General features: G+C 56.4%; 1 protein-coding gene across 1 annotated transcript in view; it reads right to left on the bottom strand.

Annotated features, from left to right (window-relative positions):
• LOC130018276 (CAP-Gly domain-containing linker protein 1-like) overlaps positions 1-22,646 on the bottom strand; it is a 37,239-nt gene that overhangs the window by 13,849 nt on the left and 744 nt on the right. The window contains 11 exon segments of the mRNA XM_056109004.1: positions 5,889-6,101; positions 7,997-8,107; positions 9,964-10,064; positions 10,067-10,664; positions 11,061-11,118; positions 12,130-12,233; positions 12,591-12,610; positions 12,613-12,787; positions 16,403-16,625; positions 18,405-18,529; positions 22,028-22,569. Coding sequence (XP_055964979.1) covers positions 5,889-6,101; positions 7,997-8,107; positions 9,964-10,064; positions 10,067-10,664; positions 11,061-11,118; positions 12,130-12,233; positions 12,591-12,610; positions 12,613-12,787; positions 16,403-16,625; positions 18,405-18,529; positions 22,028-22,569 — 2,270 coding nt within the window.

Raw genomic sequence — 22,646 nt, 5'->3', positions numbered from 1 at the left:
ATGGTCCAGTTTGGTCCTCAATCACTTGCTCTCCTTGGCGAGCTTCTCGGAGGCCGCCTGCAGGGCCTTTGCCTACTTCTGGTGGGAAAACAAAATTTCCATGAACTTAAAACAGGAAGGAAAAGAAGCAGACATAGAAATTTTTCTTTTGCAAACTGACTGCTTTGTTAGGGTCCGAGCTCAGGACAGCCTCACCTGTCAAGGAAAACTCTGAGAGACCAAGTCCATGCAAAAGCAAGAGGTTTATTCGAGCATGCTCGGGCTCACAGCATGACCGCAAACCGTCTGTGGCTGAGAGCCCCAAGCCTCTTCAGAGGGAACTTTTTATAGGGCAACTTCCCGCCGTCTCAGAAAAGCCAGCGCACAAATCACCCAATACCTTCGAATGATCACATTAGATGCTACACGCAGGCAGCCAATCAGGCCTTCTCTGGCCGCATGACCTTATTTGGTGAATTCCAGGGGCAACAAGAAGAAGATGGGGGTCCTTGGTGCTATCAACAGGACGCAGCTGCAGGGCAGGATATGGGCTGGGACTTGCTTTTCTAGGGCCCAATTGTCATGGAGCTATCTTTCAGGTATTCAATTATGTAGGCTAAAAGTAACGTTCTTGCTAAAGTTCTTTTTCCAGAAAAATCAACCTGAGGACACATGTGCTTCAAACGTAAAGGAGTTGGTGCTTATAAGCATCTTTGGTTCTGTTAATTTTGGGTTAATAATATAGCAACTTCCAGTTTCTTTCCCAGACTTTATGGATTGATGGTGTCTGTACTGCATGGTGTCCCTTTATTTTCGTCTTGTCAAATAACTATGGAGAATCACTGAAGGTATTCATTTTAGGCTACATTGGTCATGAATCTTTGCAATAATGCAATAGAGGTTTTATTTGTTTTGGGTTTTTTGCCTTTAAACCTCACCCAGTGGTTCTATTTTTTTCATCTTTTATAATTTTATTTATTGAATCACCATGAGAGCAGTTACAAAGCTTTCGGGTTTAAATCTTGGTTATAAAATGAAAGACCCGTACCTTCACCAGTGCCATTCTCCACCACCAAAACCCCCAGGATACCCCCATCCCACACCCTCCCCCTACCTGTGGAGAGATGATTTTCACATTACGCTCTCTCTACTTTGATTACATTCAATATTTTGACACTGGACACACCACTATTATTTGGGATTTTACCCCAACACTCAGAGCTGCTGAAAAGGCAACAGTAGACAATTTGTTTTCTATTCCTGGTTGTAAATAACATATGATGTCGCGTGGTTGTAGTAGTGGCTGCACGATTTTGAAATTCCAAAATTTTAACAATTAAATCTGGAGGGATTTCTTGCCAAAACCTGCTGGGTTCCAAGATTTGTTCCTAAGTCTGTGGGATCATGGCCGGTAAGCAGATTGATCGGGAGCCAGAAAGGCCGTTAGTGGGCGGTGACTAGGGGTCTTGCTGGGATGGGGAGGGAAGGGCTGGTCCCACCCCCATCCCGTGAGGCCCCACATGTCTCATCACTGAGGGCCCAAACCTGACTGTCCAATGACTTCTGGAGGATGGCGGCCACAGAGCCACCAAGGGGGAGCAGGTGGAGGGACAGCACCCTTTCCTCCCTGGAATGGCCCAGCGACAGTAACCTACTGCAGGGTTCAGATGCATTTCTGCCAAAAGCCACTGGATTCCGAGATTTGTGTCTGAGTCTCTGGGATCATAGTCATTAAGCACCTTAATCAGGAGCCAGAGAGGCCGTTCATGGGCGGCGACTTGGGGTCACATTGAGACGGGGAGGAAAATGCTGGCTCCACCCCCATCCCATTAGGCCCCACATATGTCATCACTGTGGGCCCAAACCTGACTGTCCAATGACCTCTGGCGGATGGTGGCCACTGAGCCCCTAAGGGGGAGCAGGTGGAGGGACAGCACCCTTTCCCCCCCGGGGTGGCCCGGCAACAGTAACCTATTGTGCGAGCTGGATGCATTTCTGCCAAAAGTTGCTGAGTTTCGAGATTTGTTTCTGAGTCTCTGAGATCATGGCCGTTAAACAGCTCAATCAGAAGCCAGAGCGGCTGTTTGTGGGTGACGACTTGGGGGTCTCGTTGGGGAGGAAAGGGCCAGCTCCACCCCCATCCCGTGAGGCCCTACGTGTCTCGTCACTGTTGGCCCAAACCTGATTGTGGCCTCTGGAGGATGGCGGCCAGCGGGCTGCCAGGGAGAACAGGCCAAGGCACGGAATCTATTCCCACCTGGGGTGGCCCAGCGCCTCTAACCTACTGCAGGGACTGGACACATCTCTGCCAAAAACCATTGGGTTTCGAGATTTGTCTCTGAGTCTCTGGGATCATGGCCGTTAGGCAGTTCAATCAGGGACCAGAGAGGACATGCCTCTAATTATATAGCTGAACTGGAGGTGTTGTGGGTGTATCTCCCACATACCTAACTTTTGCCTGTTTACTTTCTTGGTCAACTCTGCCCCAACTTTTTGGGGTCTGGCCAAACGCACGGCAGCAATTTGGGGGTACCTGGACGTCTGAAGGCGCCATCAGGCTGCTGATGCACTCGACTCACAGGTACAGATTGACCTGCTGGTGGCACCATACTCCCAACCCAGTGCTTCTTAGGGTTTACTCCTGCCTCTGCACTTAGAGATTGCTCCTGCCAGGGCACAGATGACTGGATGGGATTCCTGCGATTAAACCCAGATCGGCCACATGCAAGTACCCTACTCACTGCACTATCTCTTTAGCTCAAGATAAACACTTTTAAGAAAATGGTTTACAGGTCCAGAGCAATAGTGCAGCTGGTAAGGCATTTGCTTTGCAGGTGGCCAATCTGGCTTCAATCCCTGACATTCCCTATAGTTTGCCCAAGCACTGCCAGGAGTGATTCCTGAGTGCAGAGCCATAAATAAGCCCTAAGACATCACCAGGGGTGACACAAACATAAAGAAACAAAAAGAAATTGGTGTATCAGAATTCCATTGTAGAAACTGTTTGACTCATTTGACTCTATAGTTCTTCATTGCTAGCCAAAAATCTTTTCTAAAAAAACCTGAGAATAATCAGCTATCACTGGCAAAAAAGAAATAATTTTATTAAAGTAGATATAGGACACTTGTTTGCTCAAGTTTTAATACTGCTTTATATAGTTTGTGAAACAAATTCAATAATGGTTATTACTAAAAATTTCAATTGATACAGATCTTTCACTTGTCAGACAGTTGATAATCTCCAGAGGAAAATACATCAAAATCATAGATATAATTATAGAAGTTCTTATTATACATGTAGCCTGGATGGTACATTATTTATCACTTTTGACAGAACTAGAAGACATTCAAGTGAACAAAAATAGATTCAAACTGGATGATAAACTTCTGATGGTTGAGGTCCTTCATTTAATTTTTTTGTGATAAGAAAATCCAAAAGTATTAACGTTGAATTTCTCCAGAACCAGTTTCTTGACATGCTCCTCCAGCTGGCCCCTCTCCTCCAGGCCCTTCTTACACTCGGCCACCAGGCCGCTCTTGCTCATCTGCAGCTCCTCCACCAGGCCCTGCAGCCCCACCGTGGCGACCTGCAGTGACCTGCAGTGCTTCGTTCTCTGTGCGCACCCTCTGGAGCTCCTCCTGCACCGCCCTGCCCAATTCCAGCACTTTCTCTTTCTCCGCCTCGAGGGCTTCTTGGCGGAGCCGCTCCTCCTGCCAGAGCTTCTCTGCGGCCCGCCTGGCCTCGATGACCTTCTCTTTTTCTAATTGAATCGCTTGGCTCAACAGCCAGAGTTTCCTCTGCTCTTCCCGCAGCGAAGAGTTTTTGGCCTCGGCTTCTGTTTGCTTCAGTAGCAGTGACCCTCTCTCTGACTTCAGAGAGAGCTTCTCCTTCGCCAGCAATTGATTCTCTGACCTCAGGGCCCTGCGATCCTTCGACATCAGCTCAATTTCCTCTGATGTTATTGGGTAAGTTAATGACTACAGAAACAAAAGCGGGGAAGAATGGAAACAAGAATGAGATCAAGCAGGCACAAGCAAGCCAAGCACTTAATGTGGCCTAAACACCAGAAATGAAAATGGCAGAGTAGTCTTACCTGCACACGCGTGTATACGCGCGCGCACACACTCACACACGCACACACACACGCAGGATGGAGAGGCTCTAACACAGTTAGCTTCTTAGGGTCAACATAACTACCTGCCTATTTTGTGGATGGGGGCCCCACACCTGGTGGTGTTCGGGTCTCGCTCAGTGTTCTGTGCTCAGGGATCACTGCTGGCAGGGCTGGAGGACCAGACGGGATGCTGGGGATCAACCCTGGGTTGGCCGAGTACAAGGCTGCACCCTACCCATTCTACTATCAGCCAATTTTATTTTTGAAATGCCATCTGAAATTATTCCTGACAGCTCCCCGGAAGTTTGGACAGTTGGATCTTGACATTGGGGCATAAGATTTTTTCCCCCCACTTCAATTCTTCTATTATAAAATCCATCACTCTGTCATAGAAGGGATGCATTAAAAAACTAGTTTTCAGTACAATTCAAAGAACTACAAAAAGTATTTTGTTTTTGAACTTTGTGCAGGAGGGGAAGGGAAAAGCAACCACTGCTTGCCAAACGATTTTCACAGGGACAAACAGAGGCAGGAAATGGACTTAGTCCCAAAAGTTTTACACTTTATAGAAAATCCAGACTAATCCACCAGCTTTGGAGACTGAAGCCAACAGGTTTTGCTTGCCAAACACAGTAACAACAAGTCTCAAAATGGAGACATTAGTGGGCCCGCTCGAGCAAATCGATGAGCAATGGGAGGCAGTGTTTGCAGTAATTTGGGAGGGGCCCAGGGGCTCCAGGAGGAGTGGCCGCACACGGGCCAGGGTCTCCCTCACCTGCTCTCCCTGCCCGTCAGCAACGGGTTGTGCGTCTTCGTTTCTGAGTCTCAATGCACACCATAGTTTAACCGCCATGTACTTTCCAGAACTTTCTGCAGCAAGGGCTATCTTCTCTGTCCAGCTCAGCAGCCATGAGCCGCAGCAGGCTACTGGCGTGCGCTGGGCAGCTGACCGCTGACGGTCAGGTTACCGGAATGGGACTGACCTGAGCATGCACACGAGGCTGCTGGCCACAGAACTGGGCCGTGCAGGTGGTCCAGAGAGGAGACGTAGCCCTGGCTCTGGTGCGTGGTGGAAAGAGGCCGGGCACCAACACACACGCGGGCCATGGCCGCCACTCAGCAGCCCTGGTTTCCTCTGATGTAAGCTCGCTTCCGTTTTCTTTGCATTGGCTTATAGGTATGTATACACACACATATACATACAAGCACATATATGTATAAACTATACATGGGACCAAGCGTGTAAAACCAAAAATGTATCAAAATATGTACATATGAATTAAAATACACTTATTATATGGATATAAAGATGTACACATATGTACATGTTATGTATGTACACACATACATGTGTGTGTACATTATTTTCCTTCTTGTTTTGGGGTTCACACCCGGCAGAGGTCACGGCTTCCTCCTGGGTGCTTGGGGGACCCTGGGGGATGCTGGGGATCCCCCTGTAGGTCACGTGCACAGCAAGTGCCCTCTCACTGCACTAGTTCCAGCCCCTTTATTTCTCCCCACTGAGCTTCGAACCTTAACATTTCTTTGATACATGAAAAAATGCCTTTGAGCAATCAAGTGAAAACACGAAGGCCTGAACTTACTGAGCAAGCTAAAAACAAAACGGACAACCCAAGCTGGGGTCCCTGGGCTTCTATGTGCTCTGCCGGGCGCCCCGGGAGCAACCCCCTTCCGGCTCTCACAGGCGCCGACGGGCAGAGGAAGTGTCTGAGGCTGCAGGCCGAGGCCCCCAACAGAGCCCGACCCCGAGACGGCGGCCCTGCGCCCACACACCTTGGCCTCGTCGGCTTGCGTCTTCAGCTCGGCCACCTCCCGCAGCAGGCTCCCGTTCTCCGCCTGCACCGCCTGCAGCTTCTCCGCCTGCAGCAGCAGCTTCTGCAGGGCCTGCAGCGCCTCCTCGTGCTGCGCCTGGCTCTCCGTGGTGGACTTGGCGTGCTCGGCCTGCAGAGCCTGGGACTGGCTGCAGCTCACGTCCACCTTCTCCCCCTGCGGGAGCCGGGGGCCATCATCAGCCACAGGCCCCCTGCCAGCCTCCAGCACACACGCGCACACATGTGCGCGCGCACACACACACACACACACACACACACACAACGCACACAAACAAACATACCCGCACACACATGGCGACTCTGCTCTGCTCAACAGCACACACACACAATGTTCATGAAAATGAACTTGCACTTAGAACATAGATATTGGGGCTGAAGGGCTGGCACAGGGTCCAGGTGCCCGAGAACAGCCAGACGGTTAGACCCTGAGCCAGGAGTACCACCGAGTTTGGGGGGAGCCCCAATAAACATGGTGATCATCTGGGGGCTGGGAGAGAGAAAGCACTGAGTAACGCCACTTGGCCCCGGTCTGAATCCCGGCACTAACAGGAATATCCTGAGCACAAAGCCAGGAGTCGCCTCCAAGGACTGACAGGCATGGCACTAGTCCCCCACCACCACCACCAAAAAAAAAAATATATATATATATATATATATATATACACACACACCCCAGGGGCAGAGCAATAGCCCAGCGGGGAGGGTGTTTGTCTTGCACAAGGCTGACCCGCCTTTGATCCCCAGCATCCCATAGGGGATGCACCATCAGTAGTAATTCCTGAGTGCAGAGCCAGGATTGACCCCTGAATGTCCCCAGCTGTGACCCAAAAAGACAAAAAACAACAAGAACAACAAGAACAAAAAACCCAGAAAACAAAAATAATCCACCCCAAACTCAGCTGTCAATGCCCAGTGTGTATCTGCCTGGCAAACACGAGTGAGTTGTGCAAGTATGTATGTATTTGCTTGCATGTCCAAGGACACGTATGAGTCTGCACATGACAGAAGCCCATGTGTGTATACTGGGGTGTGTGCATGGCTGTGGACACGCGTGTGTACACATGTTCTCGAGCATACACAGATAGACTGTGATGCTGCGTGTGCTGGGCCCATGCTGCCCCGGCAAGGACGATTCCGTTGGAAACCTCCCGCAGGGTTTTGAATGACTCCTTCAGGGCTCAGTTTCGGGTCCTGACGGGACCCCGTCAGTACTGTCTCAATGGAAAGGCCCAGTTCATCAAGGTCCAGCGCCGGAGTGATGGGACAGTGGGGAGGGCGTTTACCTTGCACGTGGCTGACCCAGGTTCAATCCCCGGAATCCCATGTAGTCCCCCAAGCTCCACCAGGAGAAATTCCTGAGTGCAGAGCTAGGAGTAACCTCTGAGCATCACCAGGTGTGACCCAAAAAGCCAAAAAAGAAAACAAAAACAAAAACAACCAGATACTTTAGGTGTTTTGCTTTGTATGTGCCCAACCCAGGTTCAATACCCAGCATTCCACGTGGTCCCCTGAGGGCCACCAGGTGAAGGTTTCAGCACAGCTGAATACTAAAAAGCCCAAGACACAAACAAACACACACACACACACACACACACACACAAATCCTAAAAAGAAAACCAGAAAACACACTTTGATCCAGTGCAGGAAGGTGTCTGGAAGGTTCCAGAAAACCGGCCTTACCAGCACATGTCTCTCACCCCCTCCCCTTGCTGTGAGCCCCCAGTGCTCCTGGCTGGCAGGGGAGACAGAGCCGAGGGGGCAGGGGGCACAGGAGAGGAGCCTGAGGTGCTGCTGAGGGGAGGAAGGAGCCCGGCACTCCGGGAGCATCGCTGGCCACTCACTGATCAGGCAGAGGCGGAGGGCACAGCGCGGACAGAGCAGCGCACCTACCTTTGCTGCCCCAACGGGGGCTCGTGCAGCCCCTGGGGCTTTCTAGCTGACACGCTCGTGAGCCTCAGAGGCGATAGGGCCGAGCTCGCCTGAGGAGGCTTCGCTTTGCCCTCAGCAAGGTGAAGATCAGCGTCCGACTCCCCTGGTACTCACCAAAGTCCGAAGCTCTTTCTCCAAAGCCTCCTTCACTCGGCCGGCTTCGTTCAAGTTCTCCTGAAGACGACAAAGCGCTAGCTCCTTCCCCTGCAGCTCCTTGGCCAGGCTATCGGCCTACCAGAGTCACAAGGATGGAGTGAATGGACCAAGGGGACGAACAGAAACAGGAAGGGGAAAACAAAACAGAAAACACGTATGAGAAGCCCATGACCCAACACAACCCCAAAGAACAGAGGCGTGAGGTGAGCGCGATTGCCTGAAGCTCTCGAAGCCAAGGCCTTGGCGCCATCAGTTCTGGTGATGACTGTCTAGTGGTTACGGAAAACGGCTCAAACACAGGCATTTTCTAGACCTAAATTTGGAGCGACCAGAAAATAAGAAAGCCTATGAGAAAGATTGACTTTCCAGGGGCAGGGAGACGGCACAAAGGGCTGGAGTACACACCAGGCCCGAGTTGGAACTGCAGCACCACTGGGCGAGCCTGAGATCGGTCCACAAGCTGAAAAGACCCACTACTGCTGGGCGGGAGGACCCCAGAGCCGAGAGCATGGCTTGGCGAGGAAGAAGGACGTAAGCAAGGGAGGAGGGAGGCTAAGGATACGAAGGAGGGAGGGAGGAAACAGGGAAGAAAGGGAAAGGGAGGGGAAGGAGGGAAGAACAGGTTATCTTTTTTTTTTTTTTTGGCCCGCTTGAGCTAATAGATGAACAACGGGAGGACAGTGACAATGACAGTGACCCTATGGGATCCTGGAGCTCGAACTCACGTAGGCCATGTGCAAGGCAAATGCCCTTCCCACTGTACTATCACTCTGGCCCCCAAGATTTACTTTCTTGTAGTTTCTTGTCTGTGACTTTAAAAGTCTGAGGGGTTTCAATATGAAATTTAAATTGAAGAACCTCTAATCCACTAGACAGCAGTCACCAGAACTTGATGTTTGTTACATCTTGATGCGAACAAGTGGGTCAACTATCCCCTGCTGTGTCCTAGGAATTGATTCCATTTGTTTCTGGAATGCCAGCTAAGGAGTCCTGAGTCCTGAGAGGAACTCCCGGGGGTCTCTGGGTCCTTCTGTTATGTCTGTCAGTCCTGTCTACAAATCCCACAGCCCTTCCAACTTGGCCAACAGAGAAGTTTCTCCAACAAAGCGCACAGCGCCAGGGGGGTGGGAGGGGGGCGGCTGGGAGGGCGCGTCTCTGCCACCACAATCCTATAGGAGGAAAAGGGCATTTCTCGGGGCCCCTGGTGAGAACTGCAGCTTCCTCGGCTTGGCCCAGATCTCACTGTTTTGTCCTTCCCCAGGGTCAGGGCTACCGTGAGAGTCCATGCCAGTGGCCAGCAGGAGGCCATGCTGGAAGACGGACTTGGCCCAAGCACCCCTTAGAGGCTGAAAGGGCTGAAATCTCTGCAGGGCTGGGCTGGGGCTTGTGCTGCAGGCAGGGAGGGGTCGGCAATGAGAAATACCAAGATGGGCCACGTCACCAGCCCTGAGGGAGCTCAGAGGTTCAGAGGCATTGAGCACCAGCTGGAAACTGAGGCGCCTCGGGGAGAGGACAGCAAAGCAGTCACACGAGCAGGTGGTCAGCAAGGTCAGGGAAAGACCCCTGCGGCCAGCCTCGAGCCCAAGGGTCTGGGCGGACTCGGCGAGTACGCAGGGGGCCCAAGGCGGGGGGGCCGAGGTTTGCTTTGGGGGCTCCTATCTTGTTTTCTCACTGGCCTTGTGAAGAGTTCTCTGTTTCAGAAAGACCCCAGACGGGCCCGATTAGCCAGGGCCTAGGCTAGCATGGCATCCGGGTGCTGGGGACCAATGACTGCCCCAGAATCATGCCGACACGTTCTCAGTTCCATCAGAGGGAACCGCACGGGACGTGACCGGGAGACCTGTCAGCACAAAGCCGGAACACGGCGGCAAGTACACAGAGACACAGCATGCAGGGAGCGACCGTGGAAGTGGGCGAGGGCGCCCGGGTACCAACCTGCCGCTCTCGGCCCGCTTTGCATTCTCTAACTCCTGAATCTGCCGCTCAGCCACCTGGAGCTGCTGCCTGAGCTTCTCCATTTCCAATTTACCTCGGAACTGGCCTTCCAGAGCCCATCGAACTGCAAGAGCTTCTGCTGGGTGGCCTCCCGCTGCGCCGTGGCGTCGGCCAGGGCCTGGGCTTGCTGACTACACATGGCCCGCAACCCCTCCAGGTGCTTTACCTTCGTCTCCGCCTCCTGCAGCTTGTTCAGGGCGTCCTCCATCTCCACCAGGTGCTGGTCCTTGGTCTGGTCGAGCTTGGCCCGCGCGGCCTCCAGGCTGTTCTTCTGCTCCTGGGCCATCTTGACCAGCCGCGACCTGAGCGTCTGCAGCTCAAAGGCGTGCGCTGCACGCTCAGCCGCCAGCTGGGCCTTCAGGCTCTCTACCTCCTGCTGGGACTCGAACTGTAGCCTCTCCATCTGCATCTTGAGCTCGGCCAGCTCGGCCGCCTCAGCGCCCACGCCCCGGCTCACGGCCGCCTTCGGCTCGCCCATGGCCTGTTGGTGCGGGGCGATGGCCGTGTCCAGCTTGGACTTCCACAGGGCGATCACGTCCGCGTTCTCCTTGTTGGCATGGTCCAGCTTGGTCCTCAGCCTCTCGTTCTCCTTGGCGAGCTTCTCGGAGGCCGACTGCAGGGCCTTCACCTCCTTCTGGTGGGAAAACAAAATTTCCATGAGCTTAAAACAGGAAGAAAAAGAAGCAGAAACAGAAATTATTCTTTTGCAAACTGTTTGCTTCTTCTTGTTTTAAGGAATACCTTCAAAAAACTGGGGTTCTAAAGGATTTGATTTGTGCTGCTCGACTGAAAATCAAAGCTGAGGCAAAGGCGTAGACCCAACTGTCAGAACGAGAGAAAAACGCTCATCAACAGCAGCCTCCAGCCCCAAGGAGCAGAGGTGCCTCAGCCGGGCCCTGCCAGGTGCATGACCCCAGGTATCCCTGTCTGATTCGGAGTCTCCAGCAGAAGTGGTCCCGGCGGGGTCGGCCAGGCCACCCCGCATCCTTGCCTGCACCCTGCAAGCCTCTGGGACCTGCCCGGGCTTTACCTCCAGGTCGCCTTTGGTGATGGACTCCTCTTCGACTCGGAACTGGAGGTCCTCCACTTTCCTGTTGGGGAGAGGGAGAGTTGTGAGGGGCGTCACTGCTGCCCCCCATGAGGGCCACCACCCTGTAGATGCGCGCCCGACCCAGCCCCCGGCTCCACACACAGGAGGGCTGAGAGAGTCAGCGAGGGCCAGAGAGAGAGTACAGCGGGCAGGGCGTTTGTCTTGCACGTGGCCGACCCGGGTTCAATTCCCAGCATCCCATTATGGTCCCTTGGGCAATGCCAGGAGTAATTCCTGAGTGCCGAGGCAGGAGTAACCCCAGAGCATCGCTGGGTTGACCCAAAAAGAAAAAAAAGAAAGTCGGTGAGTCCCCTCGGCTGCGAGCACTGGGTGGGACCCGCAGGCTACAGGAGGAAGCTCTTTCGAGCCAACGCCAGGCGCAGTGTCATATCAGCCTTTTCTGCCTCGCAGCTAACAGAGGTCATTAAAGACTGACCCGGGGCGCATACTAGTTCCTGTCAGCCAGCTCCTGTCCCCACATCGGGACAACAACGGAGCCCCTGGGGGAGAAGCAGCAAACGACTCGGGGCTGGGGGGGGGGGGCAGGAGGGGCTCCCAGGGGACGTGGAGTGTTCGGCATGTGCAGCTGAGGAGCTGAGCTGGGTACTGGCAGTGCCCCTGGGCACCACACTGCCGGGAGCCCATCTGAGAAGACCGTCTTGGCTGGCACCCCGTGTCCGTCTGTCTGCAGCCTGGCCTGCGCCCTGCCTGTCTGCTGCCGTGCCCCATGGGTGCTGCGGGTTTCCTCCCGCCCAGGATTAACCCCAGGGACTCCCACAGGGCCCCACTGGGATACGACAGTTGCCAGCCACCCAGCACATGTCTCCGGAACACCAGGCCACGTGGACACAGCAGTGAGGGCCGGGGGTGCCTGGGCTCCAGTGAGCTCCCCCCATTCCTCCCCATGAGGCCACGCTCAGGACTGGGCACCCGGTGGTTTCTGGTTCTCACAGCCCTGGAAGGCCGGCGCGCCCCGTCCGAGGCAGTTCCCCAGCTTGGGGCACGGCCTCACCTCTTCTCCTCCTCCAGCTGGTTCAGCAGCTCCACCTTCTCCCGGTCGCTCGCTTCCAGCATGGCCCGCTGCTTGTCCATCTTGGCCCCTAGCTCCAGGACGTGCTGTGGAGGAGGCAACTGCGCGTGAGTGTCCTCGCCCGCCCCCGACAGCCCTCTGTGGGCTGGCACCGCCACCTGCCACCGCGGCACACTGAACGCGTCTCCCACATAAGCTGCAGCGTTTCTGGAAGGCCGGAAGGGAACCACACCACGAAAGCACCAGCGGGGACAACTTGGCGCTCCCAGAACCCCCACGGGGTGAGGATAAGGGGCATGTGATCAAACCACGCGCCGGATGCCACGGCAACGACGGCAGACGGGGACCCACGGCCTCTCCCTGCACTGCCTGCACCAAGGTCGCGCCCAGCATTTGCCGCAAGCGTCTCTTGGCCCCGGCACTGTCGTCTGCACAGACGTCACCTGGTCGTGCCCGTCCCGGCCAGGGCCAGCTCCTGCTCTATCACCCCCACATGGCTCGTGGCCTTGGCCACCTCCACCCTCTCCAGGTCCCGCTGGGCCAGCAGCTGCTGAATGTGCTGCTGCTTCTCCTTCAGTGCCTCTTGGAGGGCGGTGGTGCTGGAGATCTTGCAGGCATAGCGAGAGGAGGTTTCTGGCAACTGCAAAGGAAAAAGAGACGTGAAGGGGGTGGGGGTGGCGGACGTGGGCATGCACACGGCTATCCTCAGCAAAGCAGATGGAGCAGCGCTGCATCCGTGCATATGGGCCAGCGACTCTTAGCAGAAGCATCTTGAAACCTTCCCGAAGATCCTTGGACAGGACCTGAGCTCCACTGACGGGCTTCGTGGGAATCCAGAGACTCTTCTGGAGAGCCGGAGGCAGCCCCCTCCACAGCCCACTCTGGCTTGAGCTTCCTTAAGGCTGAGCCCTTGGCATGAGCTTGAGGCCGGCTCCAGCATCTTCAGCCTTGTACGTCCGTCTGGGTCTCCCAGGGCAGCCTAGCCCTTCTCTCTTCCTCTTCCTTCCAGCTCACCTCGCTCTCCCCAGCACCCGCCCCAGGCCTGAATAGCACTAACCAGAGACTCTTGTCTCTGGGAATGGCCCCGTGCCCCTGAGGGTCATTAGGTGTGACCCCATAAAAGACCCCTGTGCCATCTGCCTTCGAAAGTGGGGGATGAGAGGCTAGAATGGTAAAGTTGTGGGGAAGGCGCTGGCCTTGCACGCCGCTGCCCCAGCTGGATCCCAGGTACCCACCTCATAGGGTCCCGAGCCCACCAGGAGTGAGTCCTGAGTGCAGAGCCCGGAGGAAGTCCTGAGCATTGCTGGGGTGTGGCCCAAAATCCAGGAAAAAAAGGAACAAGTGGTGGGTGAGCATGTGTGAGGGCTCACGCCCAGCGAGCAGGACAGCAAGGGCAGCTCAGGGGAAGACCAAGCACAAAGGGAAGGAGAGAAGAGGCAAAGACAGCGAGGAGGGGAGGGGGTGGGCTGGAGGGCCGCGGGGACCGGGGGTCCTGTCCGTTCTGCCCTGGGCTCGTGGTCGCTCATGGTCGCTCTGCAGACCCAGTTTCCTTGCGGCACAACGGCCCCTGCAGGCGGGGACACAGCGGGACCTGGTCTTCATTCTTCAGGCACACGGTGGTGGGCGCTGGGGCGGGGGTGGCCGAGGACGTCCGCTCCTTCTGCCTGGCCACGCCTGACCCATCGCCCTGCTCTTGCCGCTTCCCTGCATCATCTGAGCTGCTGCCAATTGCCTGCTGACTGACGGGCCCAGCAGGGCCCAGGCTGTCCACTGCTGCTTTGCCTGCTGGGAGCTCTCGAGCTACCTGGTTCTGTCCGGGGAGCAGCTCATCCTTGCCTCTGCGTAAGGATCTGGCCGTGACTTCCCAATACACTTAAAGTATATTGGTCAGATTAAAAGCCCGGCAAGCTACCGAGAGTATTCGATATGCCAGACACAGTAACAATAAAGTTTCCAATGGAGACGTTACTGGGGCCACTAGAGCAAATCGACGATCAACAGGAGGGCCTTTACTTACTTTACTTACTAAATGCTCTCCCCAGGGCCAAAGAGTCTATTGTGGGGTGGGGGGGGGGGGTGGGGGAAGGTACTTTCAGAGGTTCAAGATCCAGCAACGTCAGGAGTGACACCACCCCCCTGCAGAGAGCCAGGAATAAGCCCTGAGCACCCCTGAGTGTGGCCCCAAAACCAAATAATAAAGAAATAAAATTTCTAGGAGCACACGAGCTCTCGGGCCCAGCCATGTGCAGTGCTGCCGGGAAGTGCACTCAACTCTGATTTCAAAGGGTGGCTGGGAAGAGCTTGACAGCCTTGGGGGTCTCCACCAAGACCTGGGCTCAAACCCCCTCCACCAGAAGCAGCCCCCAAGCACCACGCCTGGAGTCCCTGAGCACTGCCAGGTGAGCCCCAAAACCAAAGAGCAAAAATAAAAACTAGGAAAGGCGGGCGGCGGTGTTCCCTGAGCCTCCTGGCCTGAGCGGTGGGGCACGCACGCGCTTCCTGGGCCCGAGACAGCTCCCTGAGGAAACCAGCCCGGGAGCGAACGGCTTCTTTCAGCCAACCGTGGAGACGAACGAGACTGCGAGTTCAGTCGCCGGAGCAGAGAGAAAGCAGCACCCCTGGCATGGGGGGAGGCGGGCGCTGAGGGGCTGGGCAAGGTGGGGGCCACGAACTGAACTCAGGATGTTGATGCCAAAGCCTCTGCCCTGTGCGTGGTGTGTGAGGCCCCAGGCTCCATGCCAGCAAGGCCAGCCCCTCTGTGGGAGCCTGGTACCTCAGAGAGCAACTCAGCCAACAAGCGAACCGGGAGGCTCCCACAGGGCTCGCCCGGACCTGTGTGCATGTATGTATGCATGCACGTACGTTCCTCTGGGCATGTCTACACACACCTGTGTGCACACGCGCATTGTGTCTATGCATGTACGTGCCTGTGTGTATACACCCATAAGCCTGTGTATATACGGTATGCACTACGTGTACATGTATGAGTGCCTGTGTGTGTGTGAACGCTTGTGTGTGCACGTATGGAATTACGTTGTGGAGGTATACTTCCATGAAGTCACACAGACTCATTCTATATTCCTGTCATATGTGCTAACGGTGATGTGCAGTGTAGGAGTGAGCTCCGCCCTGCGTAAAGATATGCAAGGCAGGGGCCAAAGAGCTGGAAATCGAAGCCCCAGCGCTGCCCAGGCTCAATCCCGGAGGCCCGCCAGGAATAATCCCGCGCACAGAAGCGAGAGAAAGCCCTGGGCTCTGCCAGGTTTGACCCCAGAACAGAACAAAACAAGACAGCGGGGGGAGGCTGGAGATACGGCTCAGGCGTGGGGCTCTTGCTCGGATGTGGGAGGCCCCGGCTCAACCCCAGCACTGCAAACGGCCCCTTGAAGCACTGCAGGGTGTGGCCCACAGTCAAGCAGAAAAAAAAACCCAATTCCACAAACGGGCTGGCTCGCGAGGGAAGGAGAGGGGCTTCTGAGTCTGCTCCCCTCCTGAATGGCGAGTCGAGGGGAAGGAGGAGTCGGACGTGAGGATGGAGGCAGGGCAGGGAAACCTGGTGGTGGTCGAGCAAGACAGGACTGGCCCCAGGCCTGTGCCCACGGCGCGTGGCCTCCTGGCTCCCGTTCGCGCGTCATCTGTTTTGTATCTTCCGTTGCACACACACTCACTCCCTCCTCTTCCGCATCGAGGGTCAATGCACGGAGCAGAGGGGGCGGCAGGAAGCGCAGCCCCCAGCAAAGCCAGCCCCCCGGGACACATCTCCATCGTGGGCCCGTTTCCCTGTGGACAATATCTCAGGACACCCTTGCATATTCGGACACACTTTAGTGTTTAGGACTCAGAGAGACGTGAGGGGAGAAGCCACGAGGCCCCAGCTTTGACTTGTGGCCCCGCAATGAACAGAACTCAAGGCCCTTCTGTGTCAACAGGGGTGCAGAGGGACAGGAGGGAGCAGGGAGGGACGGAGGGAGCAAACAGGCAACGCCAAGCGCCAAGCGTTCCCCAGAGTCTCTGGTTCCCGCTCTGACCCTCCGACGCCCCTTTTAGCTCCCCCACTTCATCCCTAAGGCGGCCTGAGCCCTGAGCACCCGAGGAAAGGCCCATCCCTGCTCCTGTCACCGGTGGTGGCTGGGAAGCCACTCACCTGCCCCCCCGGAGCTGCTCAGCCCACCCGGTCCTGCTCCGCCTCTCGTCCCTGGGGCCGTGGGAGTCTGTGGGGGCCCGAGCACCGCGCGGGGTGGGGGGAGCTTCTTACTAGTCCCACGCGGCTGAGCCTGCTGCTCACGGATGAGGCCACGGAGCTCACGGAGCTGAGCGAGGAGGCCGACGGGCGGCGCTTCAGGCTGGCGGGGGTGGTGGCCATCACACGCCTCCCGGGGGCCGCCTTGGCCTTGGCCGGCGTCGTGGAGGGGAAGCCGATCTTGGTGACTTTGTGAATGGGAGCAAACAAGCCGTACTTGGGCTGACACTGGAAGTACCTGCGACAACGAGGAGGGGGGACAAAAGACCCCTTTGGCAAGAGAGACAGGCGCCGACCGAGGCGTCCACTGAGTCCCACAGTCTCACACGCCCACAGACTAACACGCTCCCACAGCCCCACCCTCCCACACACTCACACCCCAACAAACACTCCCACACTCTCACACCCCAACCAACAGTCCCAGACTCTCACACTCCCACTCACCCCAACAAACACACTCACACCCCAACCAACACTCCCACATTTCCACAGCCCCACACTCACACACACTCACTCCCCAACAAACATCATACCCTCACACAGCCCCCCCCACACACTCTCACCCAACAAACACACACTCACACCCCAACCAACACAAACTCACACTCATACCCCAACCAACACTCCCACACACTCACACCCCAACAAACACACACTCACTCCCCAACAAACACACACTCACATCCCAACAAACACTCCCACACTCACCCCAAGAAACACACACACTCACAACCCAACCAACATTCCCACACTCTCACACTCCCACCCCAACAAACACACACACCACAACAAAGACTCCCACATTTCTACAGCCCCACACTCACACATACTCACTCCCCAACAAACATCATACCCTCCCACAGCACCACACTCACAAACACTCTCACCCAACAAACACACACACTCACACCCCCAACCAAAACTCCCACTCACACCCCAACCAACACACACTCACACTTACACCCCAACCAACACTCTCACACACTCAGACCCCAACAAGTACACACTCAGCCCCCAACCAACACTCCCAAACTCTCACACTCCCACCCCAAAAAACACACACTCACACCCCAAAAAACACTCCCACATGTCCACAGCCCCAGTCACTCACACTCACTCCCCAACAAACACTCCCACACTCACCCCAAGAAGCACACACACTCACAACCCAACCAACATTCCCACACTCTCACTCTCCCACCCCAACAAACACACACACCACAACAAACACTCCCACATTTCCACAGTCCCACACTCACACACTCACACCCCAACCAACACTCCCACATTCCCAATGTCCCACACTCACAAACACACCCCCTAAAACACACACTCACACTCACACCCCAACCAACACTCCCACAGTCCCACAGTCACACACTCATATACACACCCCTCATACATACATATCCACACCCCAACAAATACTCCCACTTTTCCTCAGCCCCACACTCACACCCCAACAAAAATACACTCACACTCACACCCCAACCAACACTCCCACACTCCCACAGCCCCACAGTCACACACACGCACACCCCAACCAACACTTGCACGCTCTCAAACCAACAATGACACGCTCTCATTCCCTCACAAACATGCTCACACCCCCACCAACACTCACATGCTCATGCCCTCACCAACACTCTCACAGCCCCACACTCACACGCTCACATACACACACCCTCATACATACATATCCACACTCCGAAGCACACACATTCAAACATTCACACACACACTCCCTCGCACGCCGCCCACCCCCACCGTGCAAACCAGGGGCGATTCCAAGCAGCCTCCCCGGCATCTGAAGGGCGACAGCAGGCCCGGGGGGTTCCTGCGGGCCGAGCACAGCTGCATGTGGGAGCCCCAGGCTGTCCCCACATCCCTGCAGGGTCCCCGAGTGCCACCGGAAGTGGCCCCACCTAAGAACCAAGTGAAGTGGCCTGCAGTCCCCTCAGCGCCTCCCGGGCACCGTGCATTGCCCCAGGCTGTGTGGGGGGGCAGGAGGACCCACCTCGTTCCGGCCACGGCGCCATCGTTCTTGCCCAGCGGCTTGTCCAGCTCCACGCCACACCAATCCCCCTTGGCGAAGTCCGTCTCCCCGAGGAAGCGCACCACACCGGCCTTCACGCCTCCCACCTGCCGGAGGGACGCGGGTCAGGCACCCTGGACTGCGCACAGTGCCCCCACCCCCGCAAAGGAACATTCTGGCTTCAGAGTAGGGATTTCCGGAAGAAACCCCAAAGGTCAAGGTGCCACTTCCCCCTGCAACCCCTACAGCGTGAGCAGACGCTGCTGCTCAGTGTCCATGCAAGGCAGCGGCGTTCACACCCACTCGCTGTCACTGGCGGCCTGGCTGACCACACCCCTGGGAATCTCTGACCCAGGCCAGCCACCTGGTGTAGCGAGGGGGTCGCTGCCCCGTGGGTGTGGGAGCGGAGCCGTGGCAACCCCACCGCTGGAGAACAATTAAGCCAGAAACCAGCTAAAGGAAAATGACTGTTCTCATATCTTAGCGGAGTTCGATTTTCCAGTTCTCCTTCACTATGCCTTGGCTTCACGCTTGGCCCCTGGGACGCAGAGCAAAGCAGAATCACAGCGTTGGACACTGACGGGAATGCTGACAAATAGGGCTGGAGCACTGGGGGAAGGGCACTTGCTTTGTGTGCAGCCACCCTGGGTTCAATTTTCAGCACCCAAGATGGTCCCCCTAGCCCGCCAAGACTGATTCCTGAGTGCAAAGCCTGAGGGACCCCAAAACCAAAAAGTCAAAACAGAAAGGAGAGGAGAGAGAGAGAGAGAGAGAGAGAGAGAGAGAGAGAGAGAGAGAGAGAGAAACCTCAACTAATAATGCCCGAGAGCGCGGTTTTCTTTTTTCGGGTCTGGGGCAGGACTGGGTTCACGTGCTCGGGGGTCACTCGCAGCACGAGGGGTAGCAGTGTCACCCAGGACTGTCTCTGCGAGTCCTGAAGTGCCATCTGCAAAGGCCCTGGCACAGCCTCCGTGGCCAGGCGTGGGCCCTGGGCACTGTGAGTGTGACAAGGAATAAAAGAACAAGAGACAGGTGGCTGGGGTGGCGGCCCTGGGCTGAGAAGAGGCTGCAAAGTTCCTGTCTCACAGCTGGTCATCGGCGAAGAATTTGGCACAAAACATGCCGTCCCCGACCCGGAAACAGCCTCCTCTAACAGGACAACTGGAAGCCAGTCAATTCTCTCAAGCCCCTGGCGTCATATCCTGGAAATATCATCTGCCCAAAACTGCTGCAAGCCTGTCTCCAGAACATTCTGTCAGAGCTCAGCTGGAGAGAAGGGAAGTGATCTCCCAAGGTCAGGAGAACCACCACACATCAGCCCGGAGAAGCTCTTCACGGTTGGACTCTGAGACGCCACAGGACGGACAGAGTGACCTCCCGCTCTGAGACACCATAAGACTGACCAGAGCGACTGACTGTCCCGCTCTGCGACCCCTGCCTACTTGCGAGCACAGACGGGACTTGAGGTCAGAGCTGGGCATTTCCAGTGACCCCAATGAGGGTCCCTGAGTCTCCAAAGAGAACCAAAGTAGCACAAGCATGGGGGCAACCTGTCCACTGCCAGGGATGGGGAGTGCCAGGGGCAGGGGACCGTCTTTCACAGGCCTAAGCCTGGAACAGCCATGTCAGAGCCTTCGAAGGGCTCCTCGGAGGTCAGTCCCGTAAACATCGGGGCCAGCTGGCGCAGAACCTGGACTTCCTGTGCGCAGGGAAGAATGGGGCCAAGGGCAGGAGGCCCTTTGGAGAGCCGGGAGGGCGCCAGCCCTGCAGGGGAGCTTCGCCTCAGTGCCCCGAGGCCAGCCCCCACTCGCCACGGCCTCCTGACCACGGCTGCGTTAGGCCATGGAGCGCCAAGCAAACCTTCCTTGAATTAGGAAAAAGACCAAAGAAAGTGTTTGGGTTTTCTTTTTCCCCCAACTTCTTTCAGAAAACAGCCATTATGCTGGTTGTGGTCCCCCAAAAAAACCTCAAAAACTTTTTTGAAAGGCGTGCTCTAGCTGAGGTATGGAGCGATGGAACAGCACAGCGGGCAGGGCGTTGGCCTTGCACACACCTGCCCGGATGTGGTCCCTGAGCACAGGGCCAGGACTCAGCCCTGAGCACCACCACCAATAAATGAATAACTGATCAGAGTTATTCACCGCAGAGCCAGTGGCGGTGTCCCCACTCCCTTGTTCCAACGACACTGGTGTCCCCGTGTCCGGGTGTGGACGGTTGTGAAAGCAAGTTAAAAAAAAAAGTCTTTTTTCTTCTTTGGGTCTTTGGGTCACACCTGGCGATGCTGAGGGGTGAGTCGTGGCTCTGCATTCAGGAATCATTCCTGCGATGCTTAGGGGACCCTATGGGATACCGGGGAACCCGGGTTTGCTGAGTGCAAGGCAAACGCCCTCTCTGCTGTACTACTGCTCCAGCCCCCCAGTCTTTAAACCGTGAGTCTCCTCCAGCTCCAATTCCCTCCCCGTGTTACTCTTTGGCCATCCCCGAACCCCGACCGTGACCCTCCAGGACTCTCCGAGGGCCACCCTGCGCCTGCAGGCGGGTCACCTCACTGCTCTCCTCTCCGGCCTCCACAGCTCGGACACTGGCCTGGCGGTGGCCATCCCTGTGGTCCCCGGGAAGCCACTGGCTCTGGGCCAGCCCCCAGTCTGTCCAGAGCCGCCCGCCTCAGACGTCCCCGAGGGGACTTTTCCCGGCCGCTTCCCACGGGTTCTGAAAGCGTTACTGAGTGCTTCTGCTGGGGGAGAACAGTTGTCTACAGCCAAGCGCCTGTGCTTTGGGGACCTGTGCAGAGGAATGGGCTTGGGGTGGACTGAGGATGCCACGTGCAGGGACCTGGTGACCCCCACCAGAAACTCATCTCATGGGGGTGCCCCCTCGCCCCCACCTTCCAGTAGCTGCTCAGAGAAACACAAGAGCAGGTGCTGTGTCTGAAGATCGAGCAACCAAGACAGCAAAACATACTCTTGAGAATGTTCCGGAGACGGGTCCTGACCCGTGGCCTACTCAGGGTCCATCCCCGACACCCCAGATGGTCCACTGAGCCCTACCAGGAGTGATCCCTGAGTTCACCACCAGGAGGAAGCCCTGAGCACGGCCAGGTGGGGCCCAAACACCAAAACACACACGTCTGGAGAGACGGCTCAGGGCTTGCGCACAGCCGGGCACGGAATGGCCCGGAGCGGCTCGGGGTGAGCCCTGTGACGCCCCAAACACAAACATCACAAACCAGAGAAATGGAACTGATTTCCAACTTCGTTCATTGGTTTGTTATTTTGAGTCACAGTCAGAGTGCTCAGGGCTTACTTCTGGCTTGGTGCTCAGGTATCACTCCGGGATGTGCTTGGGAGACTGTACATGGGACCAAGACGTAAACCCCGGGTCAGAGGCGTGCAAAGCACGCGGCCTCCCCACGGCATGACCCCTCCATCCTGTTTTGGCTAAACTGGTAAAACTGGCAGCATCCCCGCACGCATCCATCACGCTGGAAACTGCAGGACCAGGCGTCCCGGCTGCTCGTCCTTCCACCCAAACCGCGAGTCTGCAAAACCTGATGGACCAGACAGGTGAAAGGACACCCACCCGCGACCGCTGCCATCGGCACTCACCAGCACCCGGTCCCCGAGCTTCAGCTCCTGCTCCCCGTTCTTGAGGGAGCCAGTCTCCGAGAGGTTGGAGATGGACTCGCTGGCCGTCCTGGTCAGGTTGCTGATGTGAGGGGCGGCCGGTGCCTCCTTCGCGGAGGGCTGGGGTGCCTTCGGGGCGGCGGCAGGGGCCGGGGAGGCCGACAGGGGCGGTGTGGCCTGGGCAGCAGGCGCTGGCTGCAGGCCGTTGGTCTCATCGTCGGCCTGCCAGCTCCTGCTCAGCTTGGACGGCCGGGTGAAGATGCCCTTCAGCGGCTCGCACTGGAAGTAGCGCACACCCGCCACCGAGCCGTCGTTCTTGCCGATGGGCTCGTCCAACACGATCCCGGCCCACTGACCAGGGGCAAACTGGGTCTCCCCGAGGAACTGGATGAATCCAGGCGTGTTCCCCTTCACCCAGACTCGTTCTCCGACCTGGAAGTCGTCCACAAACTCCTCCTGCGTCTCCGAGGAGGGGGCGCTGGGGGTTTTCTCCCCAGGCACGGACTTCTCAACGGGAGCAGCCGCTGGAACAGCAGAAAGGGTCAGAAGGGTCAGAATGGTCAGGAAGGGCCTGTCCAGGTCCAGTTAAAGTGTGGTGGTG

Source organism: Sorex fumeus, unplaced genomic scaffold, assembly GCF_029834395.1.
Source record: "Sorex fumeus unplaced genomic scaffold, SorFum_2.1 ptg000246l, whole genome shotgun sequence".
NCBI lineage: Eukaryota > Metazoa > Chordata > Mammalia > Eulipotyphla > Soricidae > Sorex > Sorex fumeus.
The sequence above is the reverse complement of the archived record's forward strand: the minus strand, read 5'-3'. Positions and strand labels throughout refer to the sequence as shown.